This window comes from Triticum dicoccoides, chromosome 3B (genome assembly GCF_002162155.2).
Source record: "Triticum dicoccoides isolate Atlit2015 ecotype Zavitan chromosome 3B, WEW_v2.0, whole genome shotgun sequence".
Classification (NCBI taxonomy): domain Eukaryota; kingdom Viridiplantae; phylum Streptophyta; class Magnoliopsida; order Poales; family Poaceae; genus Triticum; species Triticum dicoccoides.
Window position 1 is genome coordinate 731,150,592 of NC_041385.1, and position 19,772 is coordinate 731,170,363.

Here is a 19,772-nt window from a genome sequence, read left to right on the forward strand (position 1 = left end):
GGAACTAAAACGAAATTTAGTTTGATGTTATCATATATCCCGGGTCGTGTGTATGTATCTCGTTGGATAAAGGAAGATTGAGTGAATGTAGGTGTAGCTTCATGAGCGCCGGTCAAGGTTCTTAGCGAGTTCTTTGTAGGCATAATTTTCTTCTATTCAACAATGCATTTTAAATAGTGAAACTGGTCCTAATTATTCCATGCTGGAGTTAAAATTGTGCATCTTGTTATGTATTTTGGGAAGAGCAGTAGTTCATAATTTTCTCTATAATATTCATGTCATTCAGTCAAGATAGTGTGCTGTTTATTTTTCTTTCTTCAGGTAGGAAACACATGTTGATTTCTTGACCACCTCAAGTGATCCAGTGATCCAATGTTAGATGAAGTGTTTTAATATTTTTTGCTCATGCTTATTCCCGGAAACACAGCTCAATGGAATAAGCTCTGTAACTTTTATTTAGCATATCACACATACAAGTATACTGATATTATATTAGGACTTAATGACGGATAACATAACACTTATTTTTAACTGCATACATAGCATGGTCTTGTCATATCTTCTTATGGTGTATCTATTATTCATGTACATACTCTGTGTGGTATTCACATGGTTGTGTCGCCATTGACATCCTTGTTGTAGGTGCTCAACAGGAGAAGCACTCAATAGGAGAAGCAGGAGCAGCGGAGCGTTAGCCTCGTTGCAGGTCGACTTCAGGTCCCTTCTCTTCTTACTGATTTATTCCTCCCCTTCTCTTCCAGTCCCCTACTCACAGAGCTTCTCATTTTATTTTTGTAGATTTGGTTTATCTATGTCTGCAGGTTGTTTGATAAAAATCCAAAAAGGCTGACATGGTAGAATTAATCTATGTAAATCGTGTGATTTTATTTTTCTATAATTTAGTTCCAGTCAAAGATAACAAGTTAGTAGTCCCATTATTTTTTTGCAATTTAGGTACTGAAGGAGATCAGAATGCTTTTATTTCTATTTACATCATGGGCTTTATTATAGAACAACCACAGTGGAGAAAATTATCTCATATTTATTAATATCTTTTATTGTTTGTGTTTAGTGAATAAAAACTGCAGTAGATTCCCACCTCTTATTATGGATGCACAAGTGCTTCACAATGTTTCGTTGCTGACATCTTTGCCCTGTCTGTCTAGGTTAAGTGTCAGTGCTTCACAATGCACTTTATACTTTGCACGATCTAACAATGCATGCCAGACTTCTGATAATTATACAATAGTATGCAGCGATGCTACTAAGACATGCTGAATGCGGAGTTTTATTTTATCTATGTTAGTACCCATGCGAATATTGAATTGTTTTACTTTGATGGTTTAGCACATGTCATAATATAGTCGGTAGTTAGGAGAAGGCATTAATCTTTTTGTTTCTTAGGCAAATAGTTCTCATGTTACAGGGTGCGTGGACAAACAGATGCTAGGGGCATTGTTTCACACAACACCTACACCAATGACCACTGGACAAGTGACGCAAAGGGACTTGTGAACAACATGAAAAACTTTCAGCCATCTTTTGATTACATGGAAATATGCCTTTGATGCATCCGTGTTATTATTTACTGACCGACTGTGTTTAGCAACTTCAGTGTGTCGATCAAAATTACTACTCCCTCCATCCGAAAAAGCTTGTCCCACGAATGATTGTATGTAGCATCAAGTGGTAGATACATCCATTTGAGGAACAAGCTTTTCCGGATCGAGGGAGTATATGATGTAATTGACCAATATCACTAAGAAGTGCTCCTGGACACAAAATGCTCTATATTATCATGTCTTGAATTTTCTAATTGCAAACTCAAACATTTGCATTTTGTTCTTCATTTCAGTTGGGCTTTTGCGTCAATTTTATCAATTTCATACATTACAAATGAGAAAAATATATATTTTTATACAGATCCACGACACTTCGCAAAAGAGTGTACAACAACATCGTCTGCTACCAAAAAAAAGCAAAGTAATCTCTTTCTAGTTCTTGCTTCAAATTTTCTCGCGCGCCAAATGGCGCGACAGGTCATCTAGTACATGGAAAGAGCAAAAGCCACACGAGGTCACGGGGAAAAAGAGGACAGAACCTCACGCAGGCACGCACAGAAGAGAAAAAGACGCTCCTGATGGATTTGATTAGCATATATTTAAATTTTGGTCACAAACCACATAGGGGGTAAACAATAATGCTAAATATACAAATGTTTACATGCTTTTACACGCTGTCTAGGATCTTTTTAAACTAACTAACCTCTCCCCCCCTGATTTTCATGGAGGTGAGCCCCTTCTCCCCCTTAATCTCCAATCAAAACCCACCTTTATGTAAAAACATGTATCCTTTTGTACGTGTAAAAGGGTCATTTCAATTGTCATTTAACACCGTTAAGGCTTAAAATGTATGGAAGTGTTATAAAGGGCATAAAATTAAACTCGATGTTAGATAAGGAAGGAAAATATTTTCAGTGTTAAATAGGGAAAAAATTTAAGATAGTGTTAAATAAGGAATTTTCTCCACTTTTTACTTTTCTATAAAATACATATATACGATAGACCAATAATATCACCTCTGTTTATTAGTAGGTATAGATGAATTAAATATTTTTGAAAAAGCATGAACACTTTTACAAATTATACATATGTTTTTCAATTGTTTGAATACTTTTTTAATTATATCATCATTTTCTAGATCACATGAACAATTTTAAAAATACATGTGTATTTAAAAAAATGTCAATACTACTACCTCTCACTATTATGAGGCTTTTTGGATATTTCAATATGGACTACATATAGATTGAAATGAGTGAACAAAAATACTAAAACGCGTATATGTACATCTGATCCAGAAAAAAATTAGAACATCTTATAATCCTATAACAGTGAACGAAGAAATATATTAGACATACACTCCCTTTTATTAGTAGGTATAGATACATATTTTTTTGCTAATAACAATTGAGTCCATCAATCTGCCACAAAAGGCAACAACTTTGATGGCGTAGCCCATTTGATCTTCAAGGAGCACACCGATCGATCAATGGACTCCCAGGCATAGTTAGGCTCGAGTCAGCCTTATTATAGGACCATCAACAAAGAATGCACATCCAACAATACACAACTCATTCAGTCTCACACTCATACACACCGAAAGCAAAGCTTCTCAACTCTGGACAACCACCAAAGTAACCCAAATTATATTACACCTTCACGCCGGACAAAACCCTAGCTAGGGTTTGCTTCCCACCCTGCTGCGTGTCAGACAGCGATTTTGGCGGCTGCTATTGGTCGATGGCCATCACCGTCGTGGCTGAGATGGACCACGCCGAGGAGGGGATTTGGCTGACGAAGACACGAGGAGGAGCATGTAGAGGAGGGCTGGGGAGAGGAGGACAGCGGTGGCGGCAGCAGCGCGTTAGATCGTATGCGTGTGCGTGTGCGTGTGTGTGTGTGTGCGCGCGCGCGCGCGTGCGCGTGCGTGCGTGCGTGCTCTCTTTTTGTCCTAAACAATCGTCTAGATCGTGTGTTGGTACGAGGGGAGGGGGAGCACGAGAAGCGGCCTGGTTTTTGATGCGCGTGTGTAAGACCGGACGAAAAAAAAGGAACAAAAGGTGGGGGTTTGTTTAAGGAAAATGAGGGGAGGGGTCGGATCAGTGGGAGGGGGGTCGATCAATGGGTATGAAACGAAACGACGTACCAACTCCCCCTCTAGGAGTTGAGATATTGTGGTATTACCGTGAAAGTTATTGGGAAGGCGTAAGAGAGAGAAGAGAGAACATACATGGATTCGTAACTAAAAATTGAAGAGATTGTGTAAGAGAAAGAGGGTAGAGAGAAAATATGTGTTGTGTCGGCTGACTAGGATAAAATTTAGTAAAAAGAGTGACTGGCTTTTACAATTAAGGGAATAAACCAAAGCACTTAATGTAAACCCTAGGGTTTATGCTTTAAACCAAAGGAATTCCTATAAAATTCCACTAACCCAAAGGAACGGAATTATATATTCCTACAAAACAAAGGACTCTAAAAGTATTTTCCCTAAGAAACCCTATTGTATGGAATTCCTATAAAATTCTGGGACCGTAGGACAAGTTCAGGGGCTAATTTGAAATTCTATCCAGAAATAAACATTTTCACCCCTTTCCTTTCCTTGGGCCGTGCCTGATCCACTTCACACACAGCACACCTACGCCCAGAAACACCCAAAGCCCAAGCCCCCATCCCCACCGCAGAGAGCTTCCGGCGTCGGCGGCGGCGGCCATGGAGGCGGCCTTGGCGGAGTTCGAGTGCCTAGGGTCGGCCGGTCCCATAACCGCGGTGGCGAACGAGTTCCTGCGCGAGCAGACCCCGCACAACGAGAACGAGTCGGAAGAGCAGCTCCACCGCCTGTTCAACCCCGCCTCCTACGCCCTCCCCGTCGGCCCGCCCGTCTCCGCTGCCGCCAGACTCTTCGCCCTGCCACCCGACGACGACGTCGACCGTGTCAGCCGCCTCCCCGACGCGCTCCTCCGCGACGTCGTCTCCCGCCTCCCCGTCAAGGACGCCGCGCGCACGGCCGCGCTCTCCCACCGCTGGCGCGGGGTCTGGCGCTCCACGCCGCTCGTCCTCCACGACGCCGACCTCCTCCCCGACACCTCCGCCGTGTCCCTCGTCCTCGACGCGCACCCGGGGCCCTTCCGCTGCGTCCACCTCACCAGCACCCGCTCGCAGGGCTTCCGCGGCCTGCTCGCGCGCTGGCTCCGGCTCCTCGCCGCCAAGGGCGTCCAGGAGCTCGTCCTCATCAACTGCCGCTGGCCGCTCGACTACGTCCTCCCCGCCAGCCTCCTGGGCCTGACCACCCTCACCCGCCTGTATCTCGGCATGTGGAGGTTCCCCGACACGGTCGGCCTCCCGCGCGCCACCTGCTTCCGCAATCTCCGTGACCTCGGCCTCCACAACGTCCTGGTGGAGAGAAGGGATCTGGACTTCATCCTCGACAGGAGCCCCGTGCTGGAGACGCTCTGTGTCCAGGGCAATGTGCTCAAGCTTCGCATCCGGCTCGTCAGCCAGAGCCTCCGGTGCGTGAAGATCATCGGGTGCTTCATCGAAGAGATATTCGTGTTGGACGCCCCAAATCTTGAGCGGTTCATCTATTTTGATGCTTGGCACCCTGTTGGCAACTGCACCACCACGGTCAAGATCGGCCATGCCCCCAAGCTGCACTTGTTGGGATACTTGGCTTTGGACCCACGAAAGCATGTCCTAGATGTGGGCAACACCATCATCAAGGTGCCTCATATTTCCATTAATTGGTTCAATCCTACACTACACGAGCTATGTAAATTAGACATCTTTCTTCTCTTAATTGGGTGCATTGTGAATTTGTGATTGCAATTGCAGGCTGGGATAGGGATGAGCCCAAGCACCATGCTACCAGGTGTGAAAATCCTGGCTTTGGAGGTGCGTTTCGCAGTCCGCAATGATGTCAAGATGATCCCCAATGTCCTCAGATGCTTTCCGAATGTCGAGGCACTCCACATCATGGTGAGGCCCCTGACACTTCTTTTGGCATACATTTCCATCATGTTGCTAATTGTATCAATAGCTGATGAGCTGCATATGCCCTTCTTTATCGAATTTCAGTCTGGAAAAGATGATCAATCTACTGGCAAGCTCAACCTGAAGTTCTGGCACAAGTCTGGTGTCATAGAATGCATACGGTCGCGCATAAAGCTGCTGGTTGTCCGGGATTTCAAAGGGGGGCGAAGCGAGATGGCCTTCCTCAAATTCTTCTTTCAGACTGCGTTGGTGCTGGAGGAGGTGGTGATTCTGTTGCCCGATGATCCGACGGATCATATGTATCGCAAGGTGGTGTCCCTGAGGCACATCGAACGGGCCAGTGAAGCGTCCTTACTGTGGGCAAGCAAGTCTGTTCCTCGAGGCTTCCTTCAGAGCGTCGAGAGAGCATCTGATTTCTCCCTCGACGACCCTTTTGCCAACTACTGTCGCATTGGGTTGCATCGCCTCCTATCATCATGAGGAGTAAGTTTGCTCTGGAAGTTGCTAGTGTTCTGCTGATGCAGTATGCAAGACACTGTTAGACATGTCTGAAGATTCTTGCCTGTGCTAGCCTGATTAGCTTAAGTGTCAAAGTCAGTACTACCATTGTTGATGCACATGGCTACCGTTCTGTTGGAGCCATGGAATTACGGACCACCATGTTTGCATTTCATGCGATTTCATCAGCTGACAGCGGTGTTATATTGCACGGTTTTGGCTAAAAATATGTTTGTTGTGCTACATTGCACGGTTTTGGTTAAAAATGTGTGTTATGACATTGTCTTATCCTTGATCAGATTTTTTTTCATTTTTGCGTGGTTGATCAGATTGTCTTCATGCTTTGTTTCTTCTTTTAAACATGGGTAGGCACGGTGCCGATTTCGTTCCAGCTCATGTACAAAGTACAACATGAATTACAAAGCCTCAAACGGCACATTACGAAGCAATTGCATAATTGGTAAGGGTTTGATCTATGAGCTGAGCTAACACATCTAAAAGCAGATCTAGGAAGAACCCTGATGAGCACAATTTTGAGCCACCGCATTGCTATCTCTTGTAGTTTCATTAGCTAGGCTGTGATCTGATGACAGCCATGGTTTTGGCTGAAAAATATGGTTTCTTGTGACAATGGTGTTAAAATTGCACGGTTTTGGCTAAAGAAGGTTTGTCTTGATATTGTCTTATCCTTGATCAGATTTTCTTCACGCTTCGTTTCTTTCTTAACACGGAAAAGGCACCACGCCAACTTCATTACAGCTCATGTACAGAGTACATTATGAATTTACAAAGCCCTCAAGCAGTACATCATGAAGCAATTGCATAATTGGACACATCCAGAAGCAGGTTCTGAAGATCTAGTATGAACCTGATGAGCGCAATTGTGAGCCACCCCATTGATCTCTCTAGGAATATGATAGACAGAATGGCCAGGCTGCGATGATTTTTCTGCAAGAAATTGCTGAGGGATGACATTCTGAGATCCCTGCTGGCTGCAGCCCTGTCTAGTGTCAGGTTGTGAGTGAGATAGGAACTGACCTGCCTGTTGGAGCTGAAGCTTGAGTGCTTGATCTGCAGCTAGTGGCAGAGCAATGTGCGTCCTGGTGGAGAGAAGGGATCTGGACTTCATCCTCGACAGGAGCCCCGTGCTGGAGACGCTGTGCGTCCAGGGCAATGTGCTCAAGCTTCGTGTCCGGCTCGTCAGCCAGAGCCTCCGGTGCGTGCAGACCGTCGGGTCCTTCATCGAAGAGATCTTCGTGTTGGACGCCCCACGCCTTAGAGCGGTTCATCCATTCGGAGGCCTGGAATCCTGCTGGCAACTGCACCACCACGGTGAAGATCGGCCATGCCCCCAAGCTGCACTTGTTGGGATACTTGGCGTTGGACCCACGAAAGCATGTCTTAGACGTCGGCAACACCATCATCAAGGTGCCTGGTTTCTCCATTGGTTCAATCCTAGACTACCAATGCAAATTTGTGTGATCTTTCTTTTCTTAATTGGGTGAGTTGTGAATCTGTGATTGATTGCAACTGCAAGCTGGGACAAGGATGAGCCCAAGCACCATGCTACCAGTTGTGAAAATCCTGGCTTTGAAGGTGCGTTTCGCAGTCCGCAATGATGTCAAGATGATCCCCAATGTCCTCAGATGCTTTCCAAATGTTGAGACGCTCCACATCATGGTGAGACCCCTGACGCTTCTTTTGGCATCCATTTGCACCATCTTGGACTAGCATCATGTTGCTAATTTCTAATTGGTATCAATAGCTCATAGCTGATGGACTGCACATGCTTTTCTCTACCAATTTTTCAGTCTGGAAAAACTGATCAATCCACTGGCAAGGCCAACCTGAAGTTCTGGCCCGAGTCTGGTACCATAGAATGCATAGAGTCGCGCATCAAGCTGCTGGTTTTCCATGGTTTCCAAGGGGATCGAAGCGAGCTCGCCTTCCTCAAGTTCTTCTTCGAGAGCGCCTTGGTGCTGGAGGAGGTGGTGGTTGGTTCTGTTGGCCGCTGATCCGACAGATGAGATGATACGCAAGGCGGTGTTTCTGAAGTACATGGAACGGGCCAGTGAAGCCTCCATACTGTCGGTCGGCCGTTCTGGTCCTCAAGGCTTCGCTCAGAGCGCCAGGAGAGGATCTGATTTCTCCCTCGGCGACCCTTTTGCCAACTATTGCCGCAGCGACTTGTATCGTATGTCATCACCCTGCCCCTTGTACCTGTGCTAGCCTGATTAGCTTCAGCGTCGAAGTTGGCAGTGTCATTGTTGCAGCCGTTGTTCTACTGGTTGGCAATTACGGACCACCGTGTATGTGTTTCATGCGATTCCGTTAGCTAGGCTGTGATCTTGATGACAGCCGTGTTGCATTGCACGGCTTTGGCTAAAAATATGTTTATTGCGATTGTGACAATGGTGTTGCATTTGCACGGTTTTGGCTAAGAAATGTTTGTTATGACATTATCTTATGTCCTTGATCAGATCCTCTTCTTCATGATGTAGTACGTTGCTTTGCTTTGCTTTGTGTCTTGTGCGTTGTGCTGTGTTTGTGTGCATATTTCCTTCATGCTGGTTGGCAATTACAGACCGCCGTGTCTGTGTTTCATGTGATCTCGCTATCTAGCTGTGATAGGATGACAGTGGTGTTACATTGAGTGATTTTGGCTAAAAAAAGTTTATTGTGACAATGGTGTTACATATATTGTACTTTTGGCTAAGAAATGTTTATTATGAAACCACCTTATCTTTGATCAAATTTTCTTCATGCTGTGGTAGTGTTGATTTGCTTTGTGACTTGTGGGTGTGCGTTGCGTGGTGCTGTGTGTTACCCGTTCACGAGTAACTCTGGCTATAGATGTGGCGTTTCTTCTCTGCAAAATAGAAGGATGGGGTATTGCTTGTGTGGCTCACAGTTGCAGAAACAGGATTGAAGAAGATATGTATGCATGGTAATCGACGGTTTTGAATTTTTTGAATGTGTTTGCTGTTTGCAAGGTTTTATGTTTGGCAGCTAGCTGTGGTCTGATGACAGTGGTGTTGCACTGCGCGGTTTTGGTTCAAAAATGTTTATTATGACATTGGTGTTATACTGTAATGTTGGCTGAAAAAATGTTAATTGTGACATTACCTTATCCTTGATCAGATTTACTGCATGCTGTACTACGTTGCTCTGCTTTGTGACTTGTGCGTTGTGCTCTGTGTGCATATTTCTTCAGGTTGTGTAGTTGTTCACAGATACTTGTGGCTACAGATGACGTATTTCTTCCCTGCAAATCGAAAGATGGGGTACTGCTTGGGTGGTTTGCTGTTTGCAAGGTTTTGCAATTGTCATCGCAATTGCGGAGACCGGAATTGAAGCAGATTTGATATGCGCACTTTGCCGGTAATTGACGGTTTTGAAATTTTTGAGTGTGTTTGCTGTTTGCAAGGTTTTGTGTTTTTTTAATGGAGACAACAGTTTTGCCTTATCGATTAATTAAGAAGAAGAGATTTGTCCAGTTGATTACGAAAAACCGGGCGAAAACCAATACAAACGGAGCACGGACTAACTACTCATATGGCAAGAAACCCCACAACCGCACAAGCTATCCCGGCCACTCTCCGAATACACAACATCCACAAACCATCCCGGCCACTCTCCGAATACACAACATCCACAAACCACCCCGACATTGCTACTAAGCCAAGAGACCCTGACAAGAACACCTCGACACAAGACATCAAGCACCTCTCAACCCACAACCACATCCCAATCCAAGAGGACGAGCCGAAAGATCGAAGGTCGTCCATCAAACAACCACAGACGCCTTGCCTGTGGCGCCACTTTTTCCTTTGCCCACCTTCTTTTGTTTGCCCTTTATTGGCGTCCCTTTCAAGAGGCAAGCAATTGACGTGCTCAAACCAGGTCTAGCAACCTCCACACTGGCAAGCAAGTCACAATGTTCCTTCACAAAGAGAGCATCTGGATTTGGAGTAGGTGCCAACACACTTGGCTTAGTGTTCATGTCACTCATAGGCATCACCTGCTCGATGGTCGCAGACAAGGGAAGGGCAGCAGCATCTAAAACTCCGCGCTCCATGACACCGAGAGGTAGGCTGGCTGACACCTGACACCCAATGGACTTAGACGAGTGAGAGATTGCAACATCCAAATCACCACGCTCATCGACATCAAGTATCTGGCTAAACTTCCGAGGTGATGCCGGCGGTAAAGCCACAATCGAGATCTCAGGAGGGTCTACCTTCGGTTATTCGACGGACAGGAGGCGGAACCGGATCCCCACATAGGTCCCGAAGCTCAGGCATCATCTGCAGCACCGGAGTTACAACTACATCATTGTCCATTCCCTCGGAGGCTGACGCGACGAGTTGGTTCTAGCACGAGGGGAGAAACGGCCATGAAGCTCAGCTCCCCTCTCGACCTCGAAGTTGTCTTCAGGCACAACACAGGCGGCGCCAAGGAGAGCCCACCTAGTGCAGCCTCAGCTCGCTCCATAAAGTTCTCCATCCACAACATCCAACCTTGCATGGAGTCAAGGTTTTGTGTTTGGCAGGTTAACTTTCGTCAGGGTTAGTTTGGAGGGCACAAGACCCAAACTGAAGGCTTGCTGCACTGCAATTGGCTCCATCCATCCATATGATGCAGGAGACAGCTTTGATCGTGTAGCCTCATGGCTTTGATTCATCAAGTCCCAGACTCCCAGTTGATCTTCAAGGAGCATACATATGATGTGAGCGATCAATGAACTCCCAGGCATAAATAGGCCCGAGTCTGCATTATTATAGGACCATCAACAACGAATTGCACATCCAACAATACACAACCCATTCAGTCTCACACGCCCACACACCCAAAACAAAGTTCTCAGCTCTGGACAACCACCAAACTAACCCCAAATTATAGTACACCACCCAAACACACGCCACCGCGATCAGGACGTCGTCGACGGTCAGGCGCTGCTCTGGGTAACGGCTGCGAAGATGTCCGTGTACCCCACCACGCCGACGAGGACGTCGTCCTCCTCGGCCTCCGCGTCTGTCACCCACAGGTGAGTCGCCCGGTGGGACAGCATCTGCGCCATGACGGCCGCGAGCGAGCTCGTGCTCCGGCACATCAGCGGCGAGCTCCGGCCCCGGTACATGCTCCGCACCTGGTTCGCCTGGCTGTTCAGGAACCCGATGTTCCTGCTGCTGAACTTCTTAAGCAGCCTGGGAGAGCGCCCGGGCTCGGCGGCCTCCTCCGACAGCGACGAGCTGATGGAAGGCAGCGGGAAGGCGGAGATGGGGGTCGACCCGTTCTCGTCGGCGCCGATGACAAACTGCCCCGCTGACAGGTTCGCCAGCGCCCACGCTGCCGCGACGTAGTCGCACTTCCACAGCTTGTAGGCAGAGATGTCCCCGATGATCTTGCGGACCCCGTCCGGCGTCGTCTCGACCACGGCCACGCCGCACGGGTCCCCAGGGATCTTCTGGATCGCCTCCATGGCTGGCGCAGACGCCTCGACGTGGCAGTAGTGCGGGTTGATGGCTCCGAGGGTACAGATTGGAGACAGTGGGATGGGCGCCAGGGCGCCGAGGCACCCGATCAGGAATCGGAGGATGTCTTCCCTTGACAGGCAGCAAAACCTCTCCGCGCAACTGATAAATGGGGACAACTGCATGCTGCTGCTGCCAGCTGAGCTTGGGGATCCCGATTCTGAGTTCTTCATCCATTTCCCGTTGTAAAGCATAGAAAACCGCTTGGTGATGCCTGTCCAGGAGCCGTTCTTGCGGACAAGGAAGCGCTTCACTCCATTCCTCATCAACTCCAGCGCATCGATCAACCTTGCAAGACAATCAAACTTGGCTGAATAACAAAATACATATGTCAAACATCACATCTTTAAAAATGAACTTGCTTGAAAGGCAAAGGACTAAAAAAGCAGAGCAGTATGATTGGTAGACGCATCATCCAGCTCAGACTCTTATGTCCTATTGAACTTTTCATTTGCGGGCAACTATTATGTCATCCCTAAGAATGTGACATTGGCTCACTACTTGGTGCTGCCAAATCATTTCGGGACATGATTGGGCTGCCTTGCATGTGTCATGTATGGCTCAGTTTATTTAAACAATTGTCTTGACTCATGAATCCCTTGACAGCCAGCACGGCTTCCACATGGATTGCTGCCTTCCTGATTGCGACGTTACATTGCCAAATGGAACCATGTTCCCACTTTGTTCCTCTTATGACAACACAATCAGAAGGACAAACTCTGCACCACGTGAAAGCCATCTGGCTTGTTTAAGTTTGGGAATGAACTGGTGACACTTCATGATGCTGGAAGATAGCGTTAAATACGAGCTAGATTGTTGAATGATCAGTGTACTCTAGGAATTGAGAAAAATCAAGAATAGCCACATATACTGATATAGGTGAACACCTAGCAAATCTATGCTGTTGGTAACGGTCATGAGTTACAGTTTTTCAGTCTCGAGGAGCTATGTGATAGTCTTTTAAGTTGTTGTCAGCAAATGGTCCCTAAAGGGGCAACTAAAATGATGGTTTAATGAAGAAAGCATGACCAGTTGTGGCATTTCTTTGGATACTGAAGAAAAGAAACTGCGCAGACAGGGATAGAGTAACTTAAACTTGAGCAGTTGATTTGTGACTAAGGCACATGAAATTCAGAGATTCTTCAATGAAATTCAGCGACTCATAAGCATCAATCTTAAGCTCACACAAACCAGGTATGAATTAGGATCTGTTTCGAAGGCACTTAATTGAACTTTCCAGTTTTACCCAAGCATGTCGGGCTCCAACGATCACGCCTTACCAACTATGCTTTCTTCTGAAAGAGATTGTGATAAATACAACCACTACCCCAGTTTTAGTATCCAGTGAACACAACCTTAGGCAGCTTCACTGAGCAGTAAGCACTTCCTGATTTGCACCAACAGCAGCAGTCACCACAGAAGAGTAATTTAACCACAAAGGCACAAAAACAATTTTGTACTACCCGCAGATTTGTAATTAGTACGAACGTGCATAAAAGACAGAGGTTTGCGCATCAGCATTCAGCTGTAGTGAAGCATCCCAGCAGGCAGGGACAGATCCGAGCTGAGCACGAGTCAACAGGCACAGTGCGTAGACTGAATCACCACTGCCTACGACTATGAAACCGCAGACGAGTGATGCCTAAGGACTTGGAGATTAGGTGGGATTCCTGATGGGACGGGCGGGGACACGACGGCGGCGGCGAGAAGGGGCGGGTCAAGGACCAAGAACTGACCTGGTGCCGGGATCGACCTCCCGGAGCAGGTCCTGGTTGGGCTGCACGACCTCGCCGACGGCGGCGCGCATGGCGCGGTCGCCGGCGCCGGCGCCGGCGAGGAAGGCGGCGATGTCGACGGCGGAGATCATGCCGAGGAAGCGGGCCCCGGAGGGCGGCCCGCGCGCGCCAGACGGGCACGGCGCCCTCCGGGCTGCCGGCGATGGCCCGCGCCGCGTCGTCGAGCGTGTCGGCGTCGCTGAGCTCGGCGATCTCGGGCTTGCCGACGGTGAGGTCGCCGACGACGTGGTGGTAGAAGACGGCGGCCATGGCCTGGCGGCGGGGGGCGCGGGGTTATAAGAGCGAGTGGAGGAGGAGCAGGTGCAGGAGAAGCCTGGAGGGCCCCAGGCGGAGGCCGCCCCCGGGCACGAGGACGGCGGCAGGGGAGGAGTGGAAGGGGAAGTGGTCACCGGCGGCGCGGGTGCGGGGGTCGCCGGCCATGTCGGAGGGAGGGAAAGCCCAGAGCACGGGGAGCAGACGGAAAAATCTAACATATAAACGCTCCTAGGCTACCCGCGAACCTGAGGCCTCCGCGCGCGCCACGCTCGTTGGGCCGTGCGATCTTTTTACTGAGCTCTTTTTTGACTGCTGACAGTTGGTCAGCCGTCAGTTTTTTTTCACGTTCATGGCTGCTTTGAGACTGGATGACGAGTGGGCCTCGTTATGTGTGGGGTCAACAGAATAGCGTGGCTTTCATCCAATTCTGGGTAACAAAAGCATCAAACCCTAGATAGACGAGGGGTAAAAGGAAAAAAGCAGCGCAGCCGCCTCATCTCCTCGCTCGCTTCCTCCTCTCCTCCCACGCCGCCCCTCCCCTCTCCCCGCTCGTCTCCTCCTCTCCCATTCCCTCGATGCCGGCTCCCCTGCTTGCCTCTCCGACCCGGGCCAGAGCCTCACCGGCCGCTCCACCCTAGCCGGCGACCGCTAGCTGCTCTACCGGCGCATCCTCCCCGAGATCCGGCCACGAAGAGAGTCATGGTGGCAGCACACCATCGCCCCCTCGGCTGCAAGCGATCCAGCCACCCCGCCCCTGCCTACAAGATCAGCACCGCGGCTCCATACCTCGCCGCCTACAAGGACTATGAGGACGACGAGGTAAGTGCCCATCTCCCGACCCAGCTTCACTTCAGCAGCAGCAGGCATCTTACTGCTCGACGTGCTGCCAGATCCTGTCACCACCGTCCATGTGGATGATCTATTCCTACCAGCGCCCCTGATCTGCAACATTCTTTTCTTCCAGATTGAGAGGTTATGAATGTGCACAATATCTGTTTGTGTAAATGTCCGAGGGGAAAGACTGCTCAGGGAAGATGCCGATGTGTGTGCATCTTTCTTTTGTTTGAAACGGTGGGCTTTTATTATGGATCTTTAAGACGGTGTGGTACTCAACTGCTATCGAGGAAAACTCCCAGTAAGCAGGCAAGTCTTCCCGCTTGTTCTTTGATTTTTCTGCTCAATCCATGCTTTAGTTTATGTTTATTGGTGTGCAATGTGCTTGGTCTACCTTTTTACCTATTTTGGTTGATAGTCGATCAAGAGGTAGTAGATACAGATGCAAAAAGAGAGGTGCAGATTTGAGAACTGGCTGACTACAAAAAATAACTCTATATGAAGATTAATTGTAAGGATATGATGCTTCAAGAAATAACGTGCATAATTAAGTCTGGTGCTTTTAACCAGACATGTCGATATGGCCATTGTTTCCTGTCGTGCTTCACTGGCGTCAATGACACCAACTTCAAGTTTGTCCATCTTGTGATAATGTTTTTGGATGCAGAGCATTTGTATAGGGCAGCTGATCTTCTCATTGGTTTCATTGGGGTTGTATGCAAGGTCTCAAAAGGTCTGTTGTTCCTGGACGGTGCGTGTGGTATAATCCTATCTCCTCCAACTTTTCTTTTGTTACCATGCTTTTGTCATTATTCACAGTAATTTCTACTTGCGCCTCTTGCCATGTGCTCCACCATTCCTCTCCTGTTCCAGGTCCGCAATGATTTGTTTATTTAAATCTTTGTTCTCCACTCACTGCCTTAGATAGCTGCAGATGAGGATGTACGAAGGATTTGGCCGTGAACTCAATGTGACCATTGGATTGAAGTTGAAGGTATACTTTGGCTGCTTTTCCTGTCGTTTATGTTCCTCTTTTCATGTGTGTTCAGGATTTTCTCCCTCTGTTTTTTGGCTTTAGAGCCTCAAATTTGACAAGCATATGTTACCGATTAGTGAGTAATGAATTGACAATATTTTGATCTATATTGACTCTCATTCTCTATTTTCAGGGGGCATTGCAAAGATATGAAGGAATGGCCTTTCGTTCAGAACCTGGTCAGCTACATAGCTTCTGGTCGTACATGTTTCTGTTGCAGCGGCCCAGTCATGCGGTGAAGAATGGCAGACGTTGAGGATTGTGTCAGCTGATTTTCTAATTCATGTTTAGCTCATGGATTTTCTCATTTATCTCTCTAACTTCCATTTACAGAAGGACGTGCATTATCAGCTCTTAGTATTGTCTTAATAACCGTTGATAGGAATGGCAACTATGTTGAGATGTGGTACACCATTGAATGACTTTTGGTCCAGAATGAAAAATATAGGCATGATTATTGTAATTTTGTTGCTGCTAATTTCTTTCAAACGAACCATGGCTTCTAATCCACAAATCAACACTCCCAAGTCGATAGCAGAGGCATAGATGGTTCTGAGCCAATCTAATCTAAGGTAGCTTATTTTTACGGTTGTTTAGGTTTCATTGGGTTAAAATTATTTGCTAACATACTTTGATCTCAATAGTATTTATGACTGATCTGCATGGTTGTGTTGCTACAGAACCTGTATGTCCTCCTTGATCTAGATTTTCTATTATTGGAGGTGAGATCATACACTCTTTTCTTAAATGATTTACCTGCCTTCTTCCTACATGTTTTTGGTGACAGTTTGCTTGATACAATAGATGAATGTTATGTTTAGATATGTTGTGCTTGATGGATCGGTCTTCTTTCTTTGTTTATTCATGCTTTTTAGGAGAATATTTATGTACACCTGGTTGATTATTCATGCTTTTTAGGAGAATATTTGTGTACACCTGGTTGTAAGTGATATGTCTTTTTCTTTCCACCACGGCATGGACATTCTTCCCATTACATTTTGTCCTCTAGAATATCATTATGATTTTGCTGGCTTTTATCTCTGTCATTTTGAAAAACTGCAGCAACTGAACATCATCTTCACCCCATTATATTCAAATGTAACTGCTGTATAGTTGTCATGCCGCTAAGTGCTATGCTTATATGATATATCAACAATCTGGTAATTCTTTTGTTTATTTTCCCTTTTTGTTGGAATCCCTTATTTATTAGGTACTTGCCTCCCTTATTTTGTAATTCCATTTTAACCAGGACATCAACATGTTCACATAGCCACTTGCTGGAGAGAAAAAATTTGAGCTTTTGTGATATGATACGCTAATATATTTTTTGTTTGTGCTTTGTTCCAAAACTCATGTCGTGATTTAGTTTAGATGTATGCAGTTACAACCATATCTCTGATTTAGGCCGCGTTGGAATTTAATTTCCTCGCCTAAAAAGTGCAATTAGAAATTAATTTCATGCCAAATTAGCTATACGCATTGTACTCCGTGTAACCCATTTTAGTTTTATAGTAATCCTTTATTTCTTTCTTCAGTTCTATCAGAAAACATATTGAGGCATTGGAAGAAATTGACATGGTGTACAAGAAGGAGCTGGCTTTACAGTCTGGCATTAAGCACTGGGGAGGAATTCCTTCTTTAGGTGGTGAACTCACATTCATTTCAGATCATGTGGATGTTACCAAAATCTTGCCTTATGTTGCAGTTTCCAACCGCAGAGGCTCGGTAGGTGTCTACTACACCACAGGACATGCAAATGCATTCTCCTCTATTTCTGCATTCATGTTTTACATCTTACTTGATCATGTCGGCATCCAGTATTCTTATATAGTTATATGCATGTGGTTTCCTCAACCTGGAGTTAAATACAGGCTTGTCACTGAATGAGCTTATATCACTCTTTGTGTCATTGAATAAGCTTATATCACTCAAAAGTCAAAACATACTGGTGCAAACGAGCAAGGCTTTGTTTAATAGAAGCATCAAGACCAAATATTGAATTAGGGTCGGCATAACATAATATTAAAATTGTTCAGACATATGTAACCTACAGAAACATGCCCTCGATCGAACATAGTGGTGTATGTAACCTCCATTATTTATGTCATAATGCATGTTTCCACTCACCATGAGAATGTTAGTATTAAATAGACAATTTGGGATCCTTGCTGATAGTCAATGATGATAATTGGTAATGGCATCCGTTTTATGTAACCTCCATTATGTATTTCAGTATATTTGCTAAGTTACTTCTAAGTCCGTTTGACTCATCATATTTAGATACTGTGTCTGCACTTTTGGAAGTGATGGCGCAGCTGAAGCAGAATTCATGTGGTTTGATAAAGCTGCAAGGAGTATTGTTGGCAAGCCACTTATGGCCTTGATCTAGCACAAGTACCCCGGTTTTACAAGCGTGCATGATCTTGCCCAGATAGGAGGTGGCGATGTAACCATGCCTATTGAGATTTCCCGCGTTGTTGCCCAGAAGTATGTGCTTGTTGTTTCTATCTCGAACAAGAGCTTCTAGCCTACAAGCACCCAGATCTGAGCCAGTGAAGGCACTGCTGCCCGTGCGACGCATCATCGTTGTAATGGTGAATAGCATATGAAGCCTCCTAATTTGTAGCGGTGCAAGTTGTAGCCTTTTTGAAGTGGAGCAGCTTTGTCTGGTTGGCCTTCAATTATTTGTGCGTTGCTTGTGATCCTACTAGCTTAGTGTGCTTTGGTTGTTTACTTGTTTCCTGTTTATATCCCCTACATGCACTAACCTGTTTATGTAGCACTAATGGTATTTATTTTATCACAGGTTGGAATTGCTTTGTCAAATCCTTACCTTTCTTTTGCAGAGGCACTGAATGGTTTGGCTGGTCCACAACAGTCTCAGGTAATCTTGATTTTACATGGTGAATGTTCTCTGTTGCATTATGATCAACTTGTGCTTGCCAAATGGATCTCCTGAAACAAATTCCTCCTAATAATAAATTGTAAAAGTCCTAATGAAGAAAAATATGTTCATGTCCTTCTAAAACAATGTATGTACTGGTTGGCTTTGTGATTCCTCTCAAATTGTGCTTTTCATTCTTATGTAGCAATGCATCACTTCTCCAGGTGAAAAAATGATGGAAACAAAGGCTCTGTTTAAATTTGTTGTCCTTTTATATCTTCTAGCCTTCATCATACATTCTTCTTATCCAATTGTGAGTTTAAGTAGTTACACCTATCATTGTAAGCCTGTAGGAAGCAAATATTTTCATGTGAATTTTATTTCTTTGTGATGGTTTTACCAGAATGAAACCATAGCCACTATTACATCATGTTATTTATCTTACCGTGCCGTTGTATCTGTATGCCCTGTTTACGTCTTTTTGACATTCCCAGTTTTGTTTTTCTATGGTATATATTTGACTCCTTTCCATGCCATTTGGCTCTGAATCTGTCCTCATGGTCATGTCTACTGGTATATAGTGCACTCGAAGCTATATATATTGTTATCTACAGACCGTGTATCATAAATTTCTGTTTTACCTTATGCTTCTCCTTGTGGTTTTCTTCCTGGGTGATTGTGTGCTCATATGCCATTGGTCAATATGCATGTTTATAGAGGATGCCCACTTTTCTTAGTTTCATACCGATTCTTAATAGTCTTGCAATGCCTGCTCGGGTTAGTTCTTTGAATGAATAGAGATAATAAATGTATGGGGGTTCCAGTATTATGTGCCCGAATAATATTAATGTACACTCTTTCAATACATGGCTTGCTCTCGGGACTTTGCGCCATTGGCGCAACTGGTCATCTAGTTGAACCTAAAACCTTAAGGACTTGTTTGGTAGGAGTGGATTTGGGAGGTTTGGGGAGGAGGGGATTTCAGGGGATTTGGTGAATCCCCTTGTTCCACCCAATCCCCCCAGATCCCCTTGAAACCCTCTAAACCCCTCTAGATACAATCCCCTCCATATGAAAAACTTGTTTGGTAGGGAGGGATTCCCATATTCAGATAAGATAGTGCAAATGTGTAAAAATGCAATCTTTAGAAGTAAAACAACATCATATTAAAAAGAACTTGCTACAGGAGAATAATTTGCAGCAATTCTTCACAGCAATAACATAACTTTTGCCTGACTTTAGATCAATATCTCATCACAACAATATCAATTATATCACAGCAACAACATGATTTCTCAAAAACAACATGACTTGGAATCAATAATATCTCATCCATGATCTTTCACAGCAACACCATAATTTTGCAACAAACATAATGCAACACAG

At 45.7% G+C, this 19,772-nt stretch overlaps 3 protein-coding genes, 1 long non-coding RNA gene and 1 pseudogene across 29 annotated transcripts in view; 4 read left to right on the plus strand and 1 right to left on the minus strand.

Annotated features, from left to right (window-relative positions):
- Positions 1-1,835, plus strand: part of LOC119278150 — a 6,452-nt gene extending 4,617 nt beyond the window's left edge. For 11 of the 15 annotated variants that reach the window (XR_005137613.1, XR_005137617.1, XR_005137614.1 and 8 more), the window contains 2 exons: positions 643-706; positions 1,427-1,835. This is a non-coding gene — a long non-coding RNA (uncharacterized LOC119278150). Of the gene's footprint in view, positions 1-642; positions 718-798; positions 855-1,426 lie in introns of all 15 variants that reach the window. The other 4 variants (XR_005137612.1, XR_005137622.1, XR_005137623.1 and 1 more) reach the window with 4 other exon arrangements.
- Positions 1,836-4,196: 2,361 nt separating this feature from the next.
- Positions 4,197-6,854, plus strand: LOC119278152 (F-box/FBD/LRR-repeat protein At1g13570-like). Of its 2 annotated transcripts, XM_037559505.1 has the most exons (4): positions 4,197-5,279; positions 5,391-5,534; positions 5,634-6,032; positions 6,745-6,854. In XM_037559505.1, the coding sequence occupies exons 1-3, from the start codon at positions 4,272-4,274 to the stop codon at positions 6,027-6,029; spliced, it is 1,548 nt and encodes a 515-aa protein (XP_037415402.1). In that variant the 5' UTR covers positions 4,197-4,271; the 3' UTR covers positions 6,030-6,032; positions 6,745-6,854. The 2 variants fall into 2 exon arrangements, with proteins under 2 accessions (XP_037415402.1, XP_037415401.1); XM_037559504.1 differs by lacking the exon at positions 6,745-6,854 and having other exon boundaries at positions 5,634-6,707.
- A 337-nt stretch (positions 6,855-7,191) lies between these two features.
- Positions 7,192-8,506, plus strand: LOC119278153. Its single transcript, XM_037559506.1, has 3 exons — positions 7,192-7,475; positions 7,584-7,727; positions 7,859-8,506. The coding sequence occupies exons 1-3, from the start codon at positions 7,221-7,223 to the stop codon at positions 8,060-8,062; spliced, it is 603 nt and encodes a 200-aa protein (XP_037415403.1). The 5' UTR covers positions 7,192-7,220; the 3' UTR covers positions 8,063-8,506.
- A 2,285-nt stretch (positions 8,507-10,791) lies between these two features.
- On the minus strand, positions 10,792-13,807 carry LOC119278154 (annotated as a pseudogene).
- Positions 13,808-15,129: 1,322 nt separating this feature from the next.
- LOC119278155 lies at positions 15,130-19,015 on the plus strand. Of its 11 annotated transcripts, none has more exons than XR_005137625.1 (6): positions 15,130-15,217; positions 15,401-15,460; positions 15,636-16,074; positions 16,183-16,224; positions 17,038-18,386; positions 18,592-19,012. XR_005137625.1 is itself a non-coding variant. In XM_037559507.1 (4 exons), exons 2-4 carry the CDS (start codon positions 17,078-17,080, stop codon positions 18,775-18,777), a joined length of 414 nt encoding a protein of 137 aa, XP_037415404.1. In that variant the 5' UTR covers positions 16,081-16,224; positions 17,038-17,077; the 3' UTR covers positions 18,778-19,015. The 11 variants fall into 11 exon arrangements, 1 of the variants encoding a protein (XP_037415404.1); XR_005137633.1 differs by having other exon boundaries at positions 15,136-15,460; positions 17,038-18,096; positions 18,309-18,386; positions 18,592-19,013; XR_005137630.1 differs by having other exon boundaries at positions 15,136-15,226; positions 15,391-15,460; positions 18,592-19,013.
- The last annotated feature ends 757 nt before the right edge of the window (positions 19,016-19,772 follow it).

Bases quoted from the DNA above. Each gene is read 5' to 3' on its own strand.
- LOC119278153 (XM_037559506.1), top strand. From the start codon at position 7,221: ATGTGCTCAAGCTTCGTGTCCGGCTCGTCAGCCAGAGCCTCCGGTGCG. The intron at 7,476-7,583 runs GTGCCTGGTTTC...TTGCAACTGCAA, and splicing joins TCGGCAACACCATCATCAAG to GCTGGGACAAGGATGAGCCC. The intron at 7,728-7,858 runs GTGAGACCCCTG...CCAATTTTTCAG, and splicing joins TTGAGACGCTCCACATCATG to TCTGGAAAAACTGATCAATC.
- LOC119278155 (XM_037559507.1), top strand. From the start codon at position 17,078: ATGGTGTACAAGAAGGAGCTGGCTTTACAGTCTGGCATTAAGCACTGG. The intron at 17,228-18,308 runs GTAGGTGTCTAC...ATTTTATCACAG, and splicing joins TTTCCAACCGCAGAGGCTCG to GTTGGAATTGCTTTGTCAAA. The intron at 18,387-18,591 runs GTAATCTTGATT...ATTCTTATGTAG, and splicing joins CTGGTCCACAACAGTCTCAG to CAATGCATCACTTCTCCAGG.
- LOC119278152 (XM_037559505.1), top strand. From the start codon at position 4,272: ATGGAGGCGGCCTTGGCGGAGTTCGAGTGCCTAGGGTCGGCCGGTCCC. The intron at 5,280-5,390 runs GTGCCTCATATT...TTGCAATTGCAG, and splicing joins TGGGCAACACCATCATCAAG to GCTGGGATAGGGATGAGCCC. The intron at 5,535-5,633 runs GTGAGGCCCCTG...ATCGAATTTCAG, and splicing joins TCGAGGCACTCCACATCATG to TCTGGAAAAGATGATCAATC.